Consider the following 18870-nt stretch of genomic DNA (forward strand, 5'->3'; position numbering starts at 1 on the left):
ACAATATCTAATCTCCTTAAATGTGTCTCCTATGAAATTGAAAGCTGAGGCTTATTTAAGACTCTTGGATCTCTGTGGTTTTATTCATGAGAAAATGTTTTAGATGAGCTTTAAACAATGTCTCAAGCCCTGCCAAGATACGTCTGTAATGAGAGATCAATATGAAATTTCTATTTGAAATATTTCTTGTGAGGTACCTCCAAGTTGATCTGAATGATCCTATGCACAGGTAATATATTCTTTTATAAACAGTTAAAGTGGTGGAGTGTTTGCAGTGGTGGTTGTTATCGCTGGTGACCTTTTAACATAAGCTCTTGCATGCAAAAATACCAACACCAGGCATTGATTTAAATAAAAACAATAACTGATGTTAATTTATACAACTTGAAATATTTAAATTCCATAAGTAAATTAGTATGCATTGGTCACTAATGTCAAATATACCTTGTTGTAAACTGTTACCCAAGTAACTTAAAGCGACAACAAAAACCGCTACAATAAAATAAACCAAGAGGCAGAAAACTGTGACTGTGTACTGTATTGATCCTGCAATGCATTCTGGGAACCCAAGTGCCAGTATGGTACTGGGGACATCACACTATTACAGTTAATCTGTAAATAAACACAAGATGTCCGTAATACAGACACAAATAAACGGTAACACTTTAGAATAAGGTTCCATTAGTTAATGTTAGTTAATGTATTAATTAACATGAACAAACAATGAATAATACATTTATTGCTGTATTTATTCATCTTCGTTAATGTTAGTTAATGAAAATACAGTTATTCATTGTTAGTTCATGGTAATTCACAGTGCATTAACTAATGTTAACAAGCACAACTTTTGATTTAAATAATGCATTAGTAAATGTTGAAATTAACACGAACTAAGACTTATAAATGCTGTAGAAGGATTGTTCTTGCTTAGTTCATGTTAACGAAAGTAGTTAACTAACATTAACTAATGGAACCCTTTTCTAAAGTGTTACCAAATAAACAATGAGATTCTACAGCGCAATGCTGCTACATCAATTATTCCCTGTTTCTGTTCAATGTCAAGACACAGTAAACTATTTATTTCATTTTAGATTTAATTGTAATATAGAAATAAAACAAGTACAAGAACTATAAATTCATGCAAATGTTATACAGTCTGCTTTGTAAACACACACACTGTAAACAAACTCTGTAACTCTAACCTTGTAATAATGAATAAATGCAAAACAGAGTGGAGAGTCCCTATTTGTGCACATTTCTAACAGCTGGTTAAAGGAGTTGTATGTATGATGCTCAGTTAGCTGTAATAATGTCTGCAGCTTGTGCTAACCTGTGGCTAACTGGGCCTCATTATCACAAGTGTCAACTGAGGTAAAATGAGCCTTGTATCCTTTAGACAGATCTAGATGTGTTCATGTTCTGCTAAATTAGGACTCTGGATGACAGTATTGGCGATCGGGTCAAGAAAATGCATGAGATGGAAGCTAGCACGTCTTAAGGGTGATGATGTACTGAAGTCCTGAAGGTCAGTGCTCACAAGCTAAGTGGAAAGTTGTTTGGGCTCTTGAAAGGGCTATTGTAAGTCCTTGCTAGTGCCATTGACCAAGGACAGGCACCAACAACTGGAGTCACTTACATTCCCTATAATAAAGAGCCTGGACAGTCTTGTCTAAACCCACTTTAGAACCTGGATCAGCTCAAGACATTCTGTCCAAGCACCACTTCACTCAGTAATTGAGTAATGGAGCAGGCCTTCTGGATCAGCATGTTTAGGTGCTTACAATCTGCTGAAATGGCACTGCTCCCTCAGCAGAAAGGCAGGCAGGATACTACAGACTAGTAAAGCTACAGGTTCAAAAACTAAGAAGCCAGCATCTTAAAGTACAGGCACATTTCTAGAACAGTTATTATTCTAACCTGTCTGTTCTGAGAGCTGTAGTCACTTTGTCACTTTGGATAAAAAGCATCTACCTAATGGGCACTTGGGTCAATGACATGCCAAGTTCTTAAAAATGTGCACTTTGTATTCATCTTGACTTCAGATTGTTTCTAAATCTTTTATACCATTTTCAAGTTTAAAAATAATGACTCTAATGTCATATGTTTTAATTATTAAGTAATTAACATATTTTCCTTACAACTTGATGTGTATCTTATCTCATCTAAAAGTCTTTACATATATTTTCAGAGGTAAAATATATATTTTTACACAATTCTTACATAATTGTTATTGTGTGTGTTGCACCACTTGAGATTTTACTATCTGAACTAACCTTGCTTTGTTATAAAAAGGTGTGAAATGATCTGATATTTTAAGAGACTAACTGACCTTAACACACAGTCATGGGGGTCTGCTATTTTATGTTTTTCTGCATGATGATGAAAGTTATTCTTTAGTTTGTATACTTACAGAAGCATTAAAACATTTTTTATTATATATTTACACTTATATATTTAGAAATGTTTTCTTTTCAAGAAGCTTTTTTCATTTCCTTATGATGTTATTGTGACAGGTTGTATCAAGCTGACGTTTTTTATTGTATACCTACAAAATGCATATTTTAATTCATTTTAAGTCAGAAAGGTTGAAAAGCTCATCACATAAAGGGTGAATTCTGCTATAGGAACTGCACCAATATCATGTCTAAAGTCCTTTTTTCTCTTATTTTACAGTCTACAAAACAATCAGATGAGTAGACATCAGAGGACAGATAGCACATGGCCAAAACAAACGTCCTGAGGTACTGTAGGTACAGTAGTATGGCTGCAGCCCCAGAGGGAGTAACTCAATATTTGGGTCACTAACCTATGAATAAGAGTCCAGGTTGCACCATATATTATTCATGTGAGAAGTTCACATAATTTTTCTTTTTCTTTTCTCTCTGTGTGCACAGTCCATTCAGTGCCATCAAAGAGCTGAAAGTAATTTAAAAAATCGTACAAATGTATTAGTATAAATTAACATTCAGTTAAAGTAACGCTCATTGTTAGTGCATTACACATAATGCATTAACTAATGTTAACAAATTAAACTTAATTGTAAAATGTTGCAAATTAAACTTTTAATTTATAATTTTATTTTCTCTATTCTAAAGTCCTTTGATGTAATTAAATGGAAGAAGAAAACAATTAAAGTGACATGTAATATCTGCACCATTAGAGGCACAAACTGAGCTGAAAAAACACTTAACCATCTTTCATTGTTTAGAAAAATACAATCCCACCTCAAACTAAACAAAAATTGCACACTACTCTTTTAATTGTGATAAGAAATCCTGGCTACACTTTATTTTAAGGTGTCCATGTTAACAGTGTAATTATACATATAAGTATTGAGTAGTATTAATTAACTACATGTACTTACTATATGTTTAGGGTTAGGGTTTGGTTAAGGATTACTGGCATAATTATTATATTAATCATAATAATTAATTTAGAATTTCTAAAATCTAAATCATTGAATACCTATATACGCTTACTGTATAATATACATAATCATAGACAGAGAAATTCTAAAATCTAAACTATTGAATACCTATTTACTTTTTACTCTATAATATACATAGTCTTTATACTTTAATATACTTGTTACTTTTTCATCATCCCTTCTCAACACCAACTCCCCTGTTCTCAGAATAGTTCTTGTACAGGAGGATGTGATCATCTCTCAGATTTTGTCTTTGTTTCAACAAAAGTTGTACATCATAACAGAACAACGCATTGATTTCAGTCTGTGTAGCTGTCCAGAGAAATACAATGATATTGACTCAAATGTCTCTTCAGTGAAAGCTAGGTCTGAAGCTTGGCAGATATGTGGATGCTCAGTGAAGCACAAACATTTAATCCCGGTTCATTGTGGGGTTTCAGCCAAAAACGTCTGACTGGCTTGTTATGGTTGTCACTGACATTCCCTCCTCATTATATCACAAAACCCTTTTGTGGATTAACAAGGTTTTGGACTGATAACAAACTCTAAATTCAGTAAATCATTAAGATAACGCATCTTACCTGAGTCAGAGCTGGTGGATGCTACTGGCATTTTCGTTTTCTTTGAGCGTCTGTCCACGTACAAAATTTGTCAGAGGAAACTAGAGAAAGAGAGAGAGAGAGTTTCTGTGTAAAAATCACATGATCAGCCCAAGTATTTACTCCAAATCCACCCTCTCTGCAAAGAGCGGCAATACATTCAGTCCTCGTTAGATTACTAACAAATTGTAGCTCGTTACTGAATACAAATTACATGACAAAAACTGTAGTTAGTGGCATAATTGTCACGGTCAGTGAAAGAAACAAGGAGGAAAGATCTAAATGCAGATTTTGTTTTAATAATCATCTTTAATAAGCAAGATACTCCAATAAGACCAACCAAAAATCGCTTGCGGTAGGATTGACAAATACAGGAAACATAAACATAACATGAAACCAGACTAGAAATGGAATATAACCATTATGGTAATATAAACATTTTAGTTAATGTATTCTGACATTGTGATTTGATAATAAAGCTTACTATTTCAGTCGTGCAAATGTAAATTTAAAAATAAACATTTTTAGAGTAAAAATAATACTTGAACACTAAAAACACTGACATTAGAAAAACATGAATATGCTAATGCATATAAGGTCATCGTGACTTGAAATATATCTTTGAGGTCAAAATAATGTGTAAATATGTAATTATGTTATCCATAAAAACACAAGTGTAATCTAATTACAAGCATTTTATAGTCTAATTATAAATGTTTTGACAAAATAATTGTTAATTCTACATGAGAAACTATCAAATCATAATTTGAAGCAGAAGGTAACAAGCATTTATTCTAGACTTTCACATAAACATAGTCTCTTGTTGTCTCTTAAGAAAGTTTTCCTAGTGGGAAAATATATGTGTGATGCCATGGACAAATTTGGCAACTCTTTCACACTATTTTAACTCCACACGTGGATACAAACAAGGTTAAATGGCACTTTATACAGAAGAGTTTAAAGGTGCTATCTTACGGCGTGACACATCTACACACACAGTAAGTTAAATATAGCTCTCACTGAAACTGTTATACTCTGACTGTGCACCTCAGCAAGACTTTGCATAACCCAGCTGAATGTGCGTAAAAGATTGTGAGATTGTGTAAGTGTGTGTGTGTGTGTGTGTGTTATGCCCCAATGCTCTTTACCAGTCTCCTTAGCTTATTGTCAAAACCAAACCCTAAGCACAAAAACACGACAGCATTTGAGCATGGAGAACTACTAACACGGTAATACAGAGTTTCTGGAGACCATGACCAGGGTGTAATATTAATGATAACATCAAAACATAAATAAAGAGGTTTCCCTTTGGTTTACAGGCCCACCAAAAACACAAAATCACAGTGTTGCTCTCATTGAATAGATGCTATTTTTGTTTTCTTTGTGTATTCTTGTAGCTTTATAACATCACTGTTAAACCACTGATGTCACATGCACTATTTTAACAACATCCTTACTACCGTTCTGGGCCATAACATTTTTCAGTTTCATTGCTGTCTATGCAGGGTCAGAAAGCTCTCGGATTTCATTAAAAAAAAAACATATTTTTCCTGAAGATGAACAAAGGTTTTGAACGACATGAGGGTGAGTAATTGACAGAATTTTCCTTTTTGGGTGAACTTTCTCTTTAAGACTGAGTGATATACCTCTAAGTTATCTCTGTTCCCGTCTCTCTCTCCCTCTAACTTGTCTGTTGTGACACTGGCTTCCCTCAGTGGCAGATAACCCAGCAATCAGCACAGAAGTCTGAACACAGCTGTGTGTGTTAGTGACAAGTGAGAGATAAGACACAGGAGTGATAGACAAAATTACATCTCTTAACACAAGAGAAGGACGAGAAAAGCATCTCTTACTTAAAGCAATGAAAGGACCCAAAATAAAGGCTTCGTCCTGAAGCAATTCTCATTTCAGTAAAGACAGGCTCTATTCATTCGTAACAAAGCTCTGTTATCTCTACAAAAATGTTGAGGTCTGTGCCAACAGTGTCACTAAATGAGATTCCTGGTCTTATTGTTCTAGATAGATTCATCAACGTAAATATCTTGCTTAACACAATCTTATGGCAATTCATCACTTTTTTACCTTTTGGCCAATTGGTGGCTATTTCGTATTAATTCCTACAACCTCATTTTCATACAAACAAGTTGAGCTCCACTGATGTTAATGTTTAGATATAGATTGTGGTGAAATCTTTTTCCAAAAGTCCTACATTTTCTGTACAAATTCCATCATACATATTGCATAATAAATCACCACCTCTTAAAATATATTTTCTTAACTAACTAAAACCATAAAAAGCATTTTTTTGTACTTAAAATAAACATTAACTGAACAAAAATGTAAATAAACTTTTTTTTTCATTTTCTTGTTTAACTTAATGCATCAAAACTAAAATAATGAATAATGAATAATGAATAAAAACTATGTATACACATTTCATTTTAAAACGGGAAAGGTTCCAAACAGTCTACCCAAACCGACCCCCTGTATTAAAAAGTATTTACTTCACATTATGTAAAATGGCCAAATTTCACACCATTAACAATCAATTTTAGCTCCGTTTAAGAACACAACTCTAAGAAGCCAACATTCAAAAAAGGCACAAACCCACAGGTATGATGAATCTGGGCTAAAAATAGCCCCTCTCAGCTCCCTCAGGTTGGGCTTCTCAGTACTTTACATGGGGGAATGGTTGTAACCAAGACCATAAGCGCCTCTCACACACAGCCTCTATTTTTTTTGCTTTTCTCCTTTGTGCCGGTTCGGTGTGGGGTACAGTTTCTGATATAAATAAGTCCCTCCTTCTGATAAGCGCAGTCTGCTCTGATTGGCCAACTGAGCACTCGTCGGAAATGCAAGGCCCCTTTCCATAATCGCGGCCTTCATCTTTCAAAATAAATGTAAAGACATTTAATAATGTCCTTAGATTTACCATCAGTTCAAGCCTGAAACAGGAACAGAGTGGCATGACAGACACAGTGATGAAGCTTGTATGTGTTTGCAGTTCACAAGCCATGGACGGTTAAGACAACTGACTCCACTGTGTGACCCTGTCTCTCTCTCACCCTGTCTCTCTCTCACACACACACATATACACACGCGTGCATGTGTGTACGCACAAAACTCAGCATTTTAACATTCAATAGCAAATACTTAAACTAATAACAAAACATACTTACAGTAGCGGATTCAGAAGCATCAGATTGTCGTAGCAAAGTCAGAATTACCTCCTCTTCTAGGTTCATGAAACAGTTGTCCATCAAATACATTGCTGTTCTGTTGTAAGTAATCTTAAAGATTCCTAAAAATGCATCTACTTTCAGAAGGCCAAATAAAGTGCTTTTGCACACAGCAAACAGCATCTCCCTGACATGACTGCTTCAACACTAACTGCGGTTACTGAAACCACGCCTTCTTTTTGCACTAATATTTGGGCAGCATTACGCAAATATTTCCACATAGTGATGTAGACATGTGGGGGCATGTTGAAATGAGACGTTTTAGGGGTGTGTGGCTTAACTTTGATAAAGAATATCTCTGGATTTGAGACTTTAGTCTTTGCAACTTTACAGATCTTCTTTATGCACAAAGAGCTTGTAACACTCCAAAGAGAAAGTAAAAATTGAAATGGCATCAAATGACCCCTTTAAAGATTGGTGTTCCAAAAGAACACTTATTCCTAATCACAACTCAGGAAGGAGTTTGTCAAATTTGGGACAAGTAACCAAGATTAATGTTCAAACAGATGCACATCATGACCATCACATGTAAATCTGGGATAGAAATCAGGAGCTGAAGACTTCCTCGGATTGGTTTCCAGACCTTTTAACCTTATTGTTCCTCACAAAGCACATCCTCACAATATCCCCAGAACTACAGAGAGACGTCTTTTACAGATATAAGTGCACCAAAAATGATCTCAAAAGGACTTATAAATGAATATTAGTCTATTGCTTAACTCTATATCATGTATGCAACTCACACATTTGACTAGCAAGTCCAAATCGCTTATTGTGTATTTATTTTGAATAACTATGGTATAGTTTATAGGATTATATTCATGTTGGGTATGTATGAGTTGTATGAATTTTTATGCTTTAAATGTTTATTTTAATCAGCACTTTGTAAAATGTATTTTATTCTTGTTATAGAAATCATACCCAAATTATACTCTGCAAGAGAGGGAAATTTTGGACCATGTGACTGATAAGATAACATGCTGATTTATGTATTATGAGGAGAAACAACACCCCAATCTAAGACGATGTCTAATTGGTCAAGACACCACTTGGGATGTGTCCAACACCCCGGTTTAAATAATCAAATTAGGCTTTTAGCCATGCTTTTTGCCTTGTCGGCTTTTGGCCATTGCTTTTTGTATTAGGGCTTTTAGCCATGCTTTTTCCCGTACATTCTTTGAGCACCGTTCCAGCGTGTTCTGGCTTACATGCCCGTAGTTCCTCTAAAACTATGAGTGGAAACACCAGTCTCATCAAACTTTACTTTTCTTTCTTTTATTTTAATTTCTTTATTCTCCCATTGAGAGTTTTGTGTTCAGATTTAAGTTTTGCCACAAGGCTGTCTCCGAGTTCACCTCAAGTCTGTGACCGCCTCAAAACTTCAACCAGTCCACAACTCCACATCTTCAGCCAACGCCCAACTATTGGCTTCCCAAGACATCACTTCAATGACTACTTCCAGCTAATCAGCAACCTTGGGAAACCCCTTTCTGCAAAGACTACAAAAAGGGAACCCCCTAAACAAGCAATGCAAGCACCTTCAGATCCTAGCTGAACTTAATGTGAGGGTTAATTAAGTGATTGACGGTTGTAATAAATCGCTGGCTGATTCAGTTGATCAGCCGTAAATTCCCTATTCTGTTCAAATTCCCTTTAAAATAAAAAATAATTCTCTTTGAGCTAAATTGACCTGTTTCCTGTTTACACACACACACACAAAAACTTTTTTTGCATTTGGCCATTTATTTACTTGACAGCGGTGTTTTGGGGGCCTGAAAAGGCAAGCTCATCACTTCATATAAACTACAAAAGTGGCAGTTTTTTTTAAATGGTGCTGTCGTGCCTAAACATATTACATGTTCAGTCTATAGGTATATGTACATGTGCAGGTGCACAGTGTTTCTTTACAATGCAACATCACTAACTGCTTGCCTGGCATGCATGATACAGCATTTTTTATAATTTTCACGGATATAGGAATGCAACGTACACTAGATTCACTTAAATATTTAAATTCACATGTTTTTTTGTTGTTTTTTTTTACTTTACAGTATTTCACCAATATCCTGATGTGATACAAATCACATTCATACAAACACATTCAGACAAGCACTGATTTCCTACAGTAGTTGTGTTTCATCAATAAGAAACACAGATGACATATATCAAAGAACTATAGTTTGTAGTTTAGAACACTAATTGTTTTATTTTAGAACAGTAATTTAGAACGTTACTTGATATTTTAAATTTGAACATAAAAAGCAACATCTTATCAACCAGCATATTGCTGGAAAATTACATAATTTATAAACTTTTGAGCAGCCAAATACACAATGACAACAAAGGATTTTCTACTAGCTGCTGTTAGCCAAAGGTAGGGTAGTATATATCAATAGGTGTCCGATAATTTATTGTGAATTTACTCATGACTAGTGCGCAAGTGCTTCTGAATTACTCAGATACAGCTGTGTTAAAGATACACAGTTACACACATAATCTGAATTAGCTTAACCAAAGGCAGTCAGGACAGCAGATGACAGTAGGAGGTCAGCACTAACAGCACTGTAGCATTAGCTCTCCGGCTGCGCAGCTGCAGTGATGGTTGCCAGGCAACACACAAAATCTCAAGAGCCTCTACAGTAGGGTATTTGAATGGAGCAAAATAACTAGGAAATTGGAGAGTAAATCTTGTTAATAGTGCTGCTCTGTGTTTAGGGCATGTCATTTAGAAATGTAATTGATGTTCTTTATTATGTTCTTGCGATGTACATTACTCAAGTAAGCGGTTTCAGGACAAACTGCGGTCAGAAGTATTCATGGTTTGGCTCTGTGTGTTTACACACAGATAATTAAATAAGCAAATTTTCTTCTTGGGCAGCTGTTGTGCCACCTGGTGTACAATAATGTGCCAAATGAGTGACAGAAAGCCTCTTTTCATTGCACATTGATGTGTCACAGTATAGCAATATTCCAAGACGTAGACGTAGATTCGAAGACGTATAAACCATAAATTACCTTATGGCTTAACTCAGTTTTCAAATCAAAACATAAACTATCGAATCAGAAATATGAAACATGTTAGACCTTTTGAGGTCAAAGAAGACGTCTTACAATGTCACTCCTTTTTATTGAGTGCACAGATACAACACTGGTTTTCATGGAAACAGTCCCTGGAGCTGCACACATGGGTAAAGCTGTCACACACAGTGAGTGGAAAAGAAGCTGAGAGGGCATGCCATGTCTTTGAATGAGAGACACAGAAATGAACGTGGGAGTTGAAGAGGTGTCGACTTTCCCACACAAAAGCCAGAAAACACATGTTAAAAGAATAAGATATCTAGGAGAGGAGCTACAACTAGCAATCAGATAAAGATATACAAATCAAATAATAAGAATAATAAATAATAAGAATAAATTAAATAGTAATAGTAATATAGTAATAGAAAAACAAATCTGTGGTATTTTAGTATCAAAGACCAATCATTGTTATTTTAGTATCACTGAAATATTAGTAAGCCTATATATATATATATATATATATATATATATATATATATATATATAAATCTAAGTGGTCGTAAAAAAAATAGTCACACTCATGATCTTCAATCAACGAATGGGAAATGGGAATGACTAATCGAAAATAGTTATATTTGTTTGTGTACAATCTACAAGTCCCTCACAATGCAGAAAAAAAATCTAGAAAAAATAATGCGCTGATTCACACTTGTACTTGTTAACACGTACACACACACACACACTAGGGCTGTGCGATATGGACAAAAAAAAAACCTATCACAATTTTTTGCTAAATTTTGCGATTTCTTTTTTAAATCGATTTTAAATCGATTTTTACACACACAGGCATGCTTTACAGTCATAAATGCATTCAGTATAAATTTGAAACATATTTCCAAAAGAAAACCATTGAGAGCTTTATCAAAAAGTTGTAACATGTCTCTAGAACAGACTTCTGTAGTCAAAATAATCACTAAGTAAAGATGTCAAACAATATCTAGACATATGGCAATTAAAAAATTAATTAAAAAAATTAAATAAAACCCCTGTTCAGGGAGTTTTTTTTTTGTGTGCCTTGCATAAACCTCACTGTAGCAGTGCTTCAGGTGTTATGTTTTGCCCAATATATTTATTGCCCAAGGTTCACACGTACTCTGTCTGCAGTGCATATACAGTAAGTTATGTGTACGCGGTTCAGAAGCAGCAACGTTACTGAATTAAAATAATGCATGAGCGCGAATCTATCCGCTCGCACGCAGATTTCCTTTGCTCTGCTAACAAAACCAGATGCACATGTTTAGATCATAGACTGTATAAGGCTCAGATACACGCTGCCTTACAACATGCCTCCTCTCGCTCAACCAGTGTCCTTTGCCCACACAACTCTCTCTGTGCTCATGTGCAAGATATTAAATCTTTTCACACCATTCTATTTATAACCTTTTCTGTTCTCATCTTTTACCATGTGCAGTGTGAACGTTCTGTTCCGTTAACATGGGCTTAAAAAAAAAAAGGCCACGCATCACAGACAGAGTGTGTGTACCTGGAGTTAGGCTTATGCCCAGTCTGCTCTGTTCTCGCGCTCCACTTAGGTGCGCTGCATCCTGATTGGTTCAGATATCATAGGTTGGGGCTGCGGAAATTCGTGCTATAAAAGAAATCGCACACACTCTAATCGTGATTTTATTTCGATTTCGATTAATCGGACAGCCCTAACACACACACACCTATGAACTGGTGTGACTGTAAACTATGTGCAACTATGTAAAATAAACACAATAATTTGACTACAATGCAGTAAAAAAGTGAACAGCAAGGAAGAGGTTACACTCTAAAACATCAAGTGTAAAACGGGTAGATTCACCCCCACACACTTACTTACACACACTCACAGACACACACATACAGAATTATACATACTCTGAACTGGTATGGCTATAACCATATAGGCAAGGCAAGTTTATTTATATAGCACATTTCATACATAATGGTAATTCAAAGTGCTTTACATGAAATAAATTAAAATAATAATAAAATAATCACTACAATAAAACAAGAAATTAAAAAAAATTTGAAAATGATTTAAAAATCGATTTAAGAGGTTTTAAATGAGTTTAAATCAGTTAAGAATAGAAAATGATTATACATAAAATACAGTGCAATCAGTTGGGACATCGCACAGTGCTCATTCAGTAAATGCACAGCTAAACAGATGAATTTTGAGTCTGCAATTAAACAGCGAGCGGCATTAGAACTAAAAGCAGACTCCCCTTGTTTAGTGTTAACCCTTGGTATGTTTATGTTTTAGTTAACTAATAATAATAATAACTAGACAGAAAACTTCGTTAAGACAAACTTTAAGTTTTTTAGAAAAAAAAAAATCCATCAATAGAAACTTTGGACTAAGCATCATGCATTGGCCTACAGCTGCATTTTTGCCATTTACAACAGCTCATCGTTTTCTAACCACTTGTGAAGTGAAAACAACTAAAATATAATAAAAGCTCATAAAACCAGTGTGATAAAAAGAATCTGACAAAGTCTTCATAATAGGTTACGTCATTCGGAATTATTCGAACTGTTAATTAGCCAACTGCAAAAATATAGGCCGATTATATCAATCTACTCAGCACAGCATGATTTTCCTTTAAAAATAACCTAAACACATTTACCTATGCAAGGTATGGTAATTTACAGTGATGGAATCAGACAGTAAAGCACATATTTCAATGGTAGCCTACTGAATAATTTCCATTTTCTAGAAACGTTAGTCTTCTTCTTCTTCAAAAAAAATATAATCTAATATTATTACGGTACCAGAAGAGCCAATGTAATAGCCTACCATGGTATTTTTGTGCGAGCATCTTAGATAAGCACTAATATTAGTAAAATAAGACTGAAATTCAGTCCAAATCAAACTTAAGTTACTTGAAGTACGTTATAGCCTACGTTACTTGTTTGTCGCGTCGCGTCTCATCGCATCGCGTCGCTCGCAGAAAGGGCTGTTATGAGCTGTTTAGCTTTCATCTGTCATGAACGTATTTGACTCACCTGTGATGTCTGTCAGGGAGAAATAAACCAGCAGTGCACGTCTTTCACTTTTTGTAGACGGTGGTCATGATGCTGGTCGCTGAATTAACGCGTAACGTTATAACGTTAATCCATCTGCTCTCGAACCGTTAATAAATTTAATAAATTCACGTCTTATTTACCGCAAACACACCTGATAACACAGCAATCAGTGAAATAGTCAGCAAAATTATCAGAACAGAACACTGTTAACTGGATAATCTACTCAGTTATTATCTCATCACCTGATGACTAAACGAAGATTTAAACAATCTGTGTAACCGCTTTACATCACGTCTCTAACCGGCGGCGATGCGCTTTTGTTGTATTGAGAGGCTGTGAGTCTTAAAGGGGCAGCACACTCCACGCCTCTCTGCGGACCCCACCACATCACCTCTTCTACCCAGTCTCAAATCACTCAGACCTTTACAGCTTTAAAAGCAATTCACCATATACCGCAATCTCTGTCTTTTCCCCTTACTATTACATTATATTTATTCTATTAGTAAACACTCTAACCAACAGCAAGTTTGATTCTTTTTCCAAAAATATACTCTTGAGGCGGCAGACTTCTTGAAATAAAACCATATATTACCATATATGTCCAAATATATGATCATAGCATGGAAGATTTTTAGTCCTGGACTATTTTTATTTATAAAACTAGTGTGTGTGTGTGTGTGTGTGTGTGTGTGGGCATGTTTTTGTGATATATCAGGACACAACTTTGTATAATGACATGGGTATGACACAGGTATTACAAGGAGAGGGTGACTTATGAGGACATAACCCATGTCCCCATTTTTCAAAACGCTTATAAATCATACAGAATGAGTTTTTTTGAGAAAGTAAAAATGCAAAAATGTAAAAATCCTGTGAGGGTTAGGGTTAGGGGTAGAGTTGGTGAAGGGCGATAGAATATACAGTTTCTACAGTATAAAAACCATTACGCCTATGGGATGTCCCCACTTTTCACAAAAACAAACATGAGTGTGTGTGTGTGTTTTTTTTTTTTCAGCGCAATATGAATAGTATAGCTAATTATATAAATTATTTTTATTAATTATTATATAACAATAAAAAACTAAAGGTTTCAAACCGTGATTCATGAAATAATGAAGATGGCCAAATATTTCAAATATTAAAAATATTGTTGATTTCCCCCATCTAGTGGTCTACATATGCACTAGTTTAGACACAATCTCACTTTATTTAAGAAGAGGTATTTAAGAAAGAAGAAGAAAAAAAAAACATGTAAGATGTATAAATGAAGACAGGAATCAAGAGTTCAACATCCAGTAATTTTTTTATTATTGTCAATTTTGTCATTGAATAATAAATTATTTACAATTGTCTTTCACAAAGCATAAATCAACTCATAAGAGAAAGAGAGAGAAGAAAGTAAAGAAAGAAAGAGGCTGATAGAGATGTATAGATCATGAGGTGTTTTCGGAGCCTCATTTTGATGAGGGTTTGGCTTATGCTGGTTTCTGCTGTTCAGTAAACTCATTTATTATCATAGAGATTAATGAATGAAGAAAGCCACTGCACCAGCCACAGAGAGGAGTCACGTCACCATAACAAGTCTTCCACACTGCACAGAAAAAAGAAAAAAAAATTATAATAATTTTAATATCTCCACCAGGGGTTTGTCTGATTCTCTCGCGACTGACATTTGTATCTATGTGACTAGATATAACATGCAATGATACAAAACTTCAGAAACTAGATAGATATTGTAGTATGTTCTTTCACTGCTCACCGGGGCCTGACGTCCTGTTCATTTTCACCGAACAACAGTTCAGCCACGGCTTCCTCAGGGGTGGATCGCTTCCCATATCTGAAGAATGAGAAGATGATTTAAGCCTGTAGCACATTACATGCTTAGTGTTTGTTAATTTCCATTACTCTAAGTATGAACATTAGTATTAATGATGCTGGCTTGAACAAACAGCACCAAAAAGAATTACAATGCATCTTCCCGATTTAACTAAAAGAAACTGATCTTCCATATAATTGTACATCAATTCACAAACATAAGGAAATCAACAAGAAACAAACCCAAAATAACACATGATCGTCGTTTAATTGTGGCCTTTTAAGGTTAAACTTGTTGCAGAAAATATCAGGGTACATCTCTAGAATGCATCATCAGAGACAAAACCAGACATGTTAATCCCACTTAATAACAATCTATCTTAAGGCACAGCACAATAATGAGGGGTTTCATACAGGTTGAAGGATATCTGGCAACTCAGCCCACCCCTCGCAAACATGTGAGTGTTCGGGTAAAACCAAAGCAATGCACAATTTGGTAAAATCATTAACACACCCACTAAAGTGATTTTGTTTAAACTGTAAACTAGAATGAGTTCATTCGCCTGCATGGGAACCTTTTTGAATTGCTCACTGGGACTAAATGTAAATCAATTCAATTTATTTGTTCAGGGCTTTCGCAATACAGCATTCATAATAGCAGCTTACAAATAAAAAAGCCTTATAAACAATTCTAATATATATTTAATTAATTTAAAGTTGTTGTTTGTTTTATTTATTTTAGTACATCAACTAAAATAAAATTTATGTCTCCTTGGCAGCTAGCTGAAATAAAACATATTTATTTGTCTCTAAAATATAAAAAAAGAAAAAGAAAAAAAAAGAAAGAAAAAATGCAACACAGTGTTTCAGGAAATTACATCAATATGAGAGAGATGTGCTAGAAATAGTGCCATTAGTATAGCCATCATACTCTCCATTATCATCTGAGAATCATGTTTCAAGAATCATCTGAATGGGCTTCAAACATAAAACATGAGCAGAACAAATTTGTGTATAAATTGTTTGTAAAACCATCCTTACATGTTTTGTCACATTCAGTCCAGTGTTGTCATTTATGCAAGATACTTTTACAAACAATTTACACAGAAATACATTCTACTGACTTAATAAGTATTAATAACTTATAATGAGACACGAACAAACATGATTTATCTAGGTTAATGTTAATTTACACATACTATTTTTCAACGTTTAATGTTTATATTTAGTAGATTAACTCATGTTAATTTATAATATAACTTAAAATGTACATATTTAGAATTTATTATCAGTCTATATTAACCAATGCTGTAAAAGGTTTTTTATTAATAATTCATGATGACTAATGTATTAAATAATGTGTTGCCAAACATAATTAAATAATAAATTATGTAACATTAGGCCTTTTATGGCTGTGTTATTAACATAAGTTATTATTAAGTAATCAGTGCTACCATTAGCCTCTAATACTGATATATCTGACAGAATCAGCCTCACCTCTGTCGTGTGATGAGGTTGATGTAGTGTCTTAGAGCCGTGTGGTAGTTGGCCATCTCCTCTGGACCCACATCTCCTGCTGGAGGTTCTGGTTTGGGCGGGTAAGCTTCAGCCAGGCTGCTGAGACACACGATGACACACAGCACAAGAGCCAGCGGCACAGTCCAAGATCTCAGTGCACTCGCCATCTGATTGCACACAAACAACAAACCTTTGGGAATAGGGATTCATACATGTAGATTGCACTTTTGATTCAGATGGACTTTGAAGAACAAGTGCCAAAGTCTACAGAACCTTTAAACCAATTAATAGACGGTAAACTCAATGCTAAACAGTTCTGTCAAGTTCACTCGATGCACTTTGTTATGGAGCTATCCATGGTTCTGAATCCAATGTCATTATGTTGAAGTTATCATCTACTAAAGGCTATTTGCTTTAAAGAGTGAAAGAAGCAGAATGCTACTTACTCTGCAGTAGACGTTCAGGCCCAGAAGGATTGTATAGAGCTGATGTTGGCTGTTGGCGTTGATCTGCTCCTCTCTCACTAGACCAGGATGCTTTTATAGCTTGTGAGACCCCAGAGGGAGGTCCAAACCCCACCCAGCGTTTACACACAACCGGAGTGTTAATGATAAACTAATGAGTCACTGGCACAAGCCATCCAACCATATGACCACAATGGTACTCTGAACATTAACAAGACTACTGCAGAATATGGATTAAAAATTGAATGGACAGAGAGTGCAGCCAACAGTTTTATAGTTTAGTCAATTTAACACTGCTAAAAAATTCAACAAAGTTAAATACTGATTATCATTGTAATGGACACTGGTTAAGTACAACACATTAAGCTCAACATGCATAAGTATATTCATAATACAGCACAGCCTTAAGTGCCTTATTGTTGATATAACATGCTTGGAAAATAATAAACACACTACTAACACAAAATTTCATTCAAACTGATTGGTTCAGCTGTGTTTTAAGACACACATCAGTCGAATTTTACAATAATGTAGGCTTTTTGCTATGGAAACAAAAAATTTACTACAATTTCAATACTTGTTTATTCTGATTATTACTAGAAATTAGTACTGTCGAACAATTAATTAACATCCAAAATAAAAGTTTTTGTTTACATAATATAATGTTTGTGTACTGTGTATATTTATTATGTATATATAAACACACACACATACAGTATATATATATATATATATATATATATATATATATATATATATATATATAGATAGATATATATATAGATATATATATATATATATATATATATATATATATATATATATATATATATATATATAGATAAATATAGATATATATATATAACAGTGGTGGACGAAGTACACAAATCAAGTACTTGAGTAAAAGTACAGATACATATGGTAAAATATTACTCCAGTAAAAGTAAAAGTACTCCTTTTTCAATTTTACTCAAGTGAAAGTACAAAAGTACTCAATTTTTTATGTACTTAAGTAAAAAAGTACAGCAAGATAGATGTTTGCAATTTTACATAGGCTACTTAATTTAATTTTATATTAGCACATTTTTTTTTATAATCCTACTGCTCAAAATACCTTGGATTTTTTTCCAAAATAACCACTATATGGAGTCAAGATATTTTTGTTGTTGATATGGACTACGCTGATGAGAGTAATGCTCACTGTGAAGCTTACACTGTGATGTACCTGAGAGAAAACAGAGATGACCATCTGATTTTCACCAGTAAGAAAAAAGTATTTTAAAGTTAGTTGTTTTACAGAACATCAAAGTTACAGTACAGACCAAAAGTTTGGACACACCTTCTCATTCAAAGAGTTTTCTTTATTTTCATGACTATGAAGATTGTAGAGTCACACTGAAGGCATCAAGGGCTATTTGAGCAAGAAGGAGAGTGATGGGGTGCTGCGCCAGATGACCTGGCCTCCACAGTCATCGGACCTGAACCCAATCGAGATGGTTTAGGGGTGAGCTGGACCGCAGACAGAAGGCAAAAGGGCCAACAAGTGCTAAGCATCTCTCGGGGAACTCCTTCAAGACTGTTGGAAGACCATTTCAGGTGACTACCTCTTGAAGCTCATCAAGAGAATGCCAAGAGTGTGCAAAGCAGTAATCAAAGCAAAAGGTGGCTACTTTGAAGAACCTACAATATGACATATTTTCAGTTGTTTCACACTTTTT

At 34.7% G+C, this 18870-nt stretch overlaps 2 protein-coding genes across 2 annotated transcripts in view; both read right to left on the minus strand.

The window, feature by feature from the left end:
* The window catches only part of LOC127969254 (MAGUK p55 subfamily member 2-like), a 52042-nt gene extending 38362 nt beyond the window's left edge, over positions 1-13680 (minus strand). The window contains exons 1-3 of the mRNA XM_052571099.1: positions 13598-13680; positions 13335-13506; positions 4009-4088 (exon numbers count right to left, since the gene is read on the minus strand). Of these exons, the coding sequence (XP_052427059.1) occupies positions 4009-4039 (31 nt within the window). The 5' untranslated portion in view covers positions 4040-4088; positions 13335-13506; positions 13598-13680. The remainder of the gene's footprint in view (positions 1-4008; positions 4089-13334; positions 13507-13597) is intronic.
* Positions 13681-14650: 970 nt separating this feature from the next.
* LOC127969262 (peptide Y-like) lies at positions 14651-17294 on the minus strand. Its single transcript, XM_052571110.1, has 4 exons — positions 17135-17294; positions 16668-16855; positions 15115-15192; positions 14651-14946 (listed from the first exon to the last, which is right to left on the minus strand). The coding sequence occupies exons 2-4, from the start codon at positions 16853-16855 to the stop codon at positions 14925-14927; spliced, it is 288 nt and encodes a 95-aa protein (XP_052427070.1). The 5' UTR covers positions 17135-17294; the 3' UTR covers positions 14651-14924.
* Positions 17295-18870: the final 1576 nt, after the last annotated feature.

Source organism: Carassius gibelio, chromosome B12, assembly GCF_023724105.1.
Source record: "Carassius gibelio isolate Cgi1373 ecotype wild population from Czech Republic chromosome B12, carGib1.2-hapl.c, whole genome shotgun sequence".
Classification (NCBI taxonomy): domain Eukaryota; kingdom Metazoa; phylum Chordata; class Actinopteri; order Cypriniformes; family Cyprinidae; genus Carassius; species Carassius gibelio.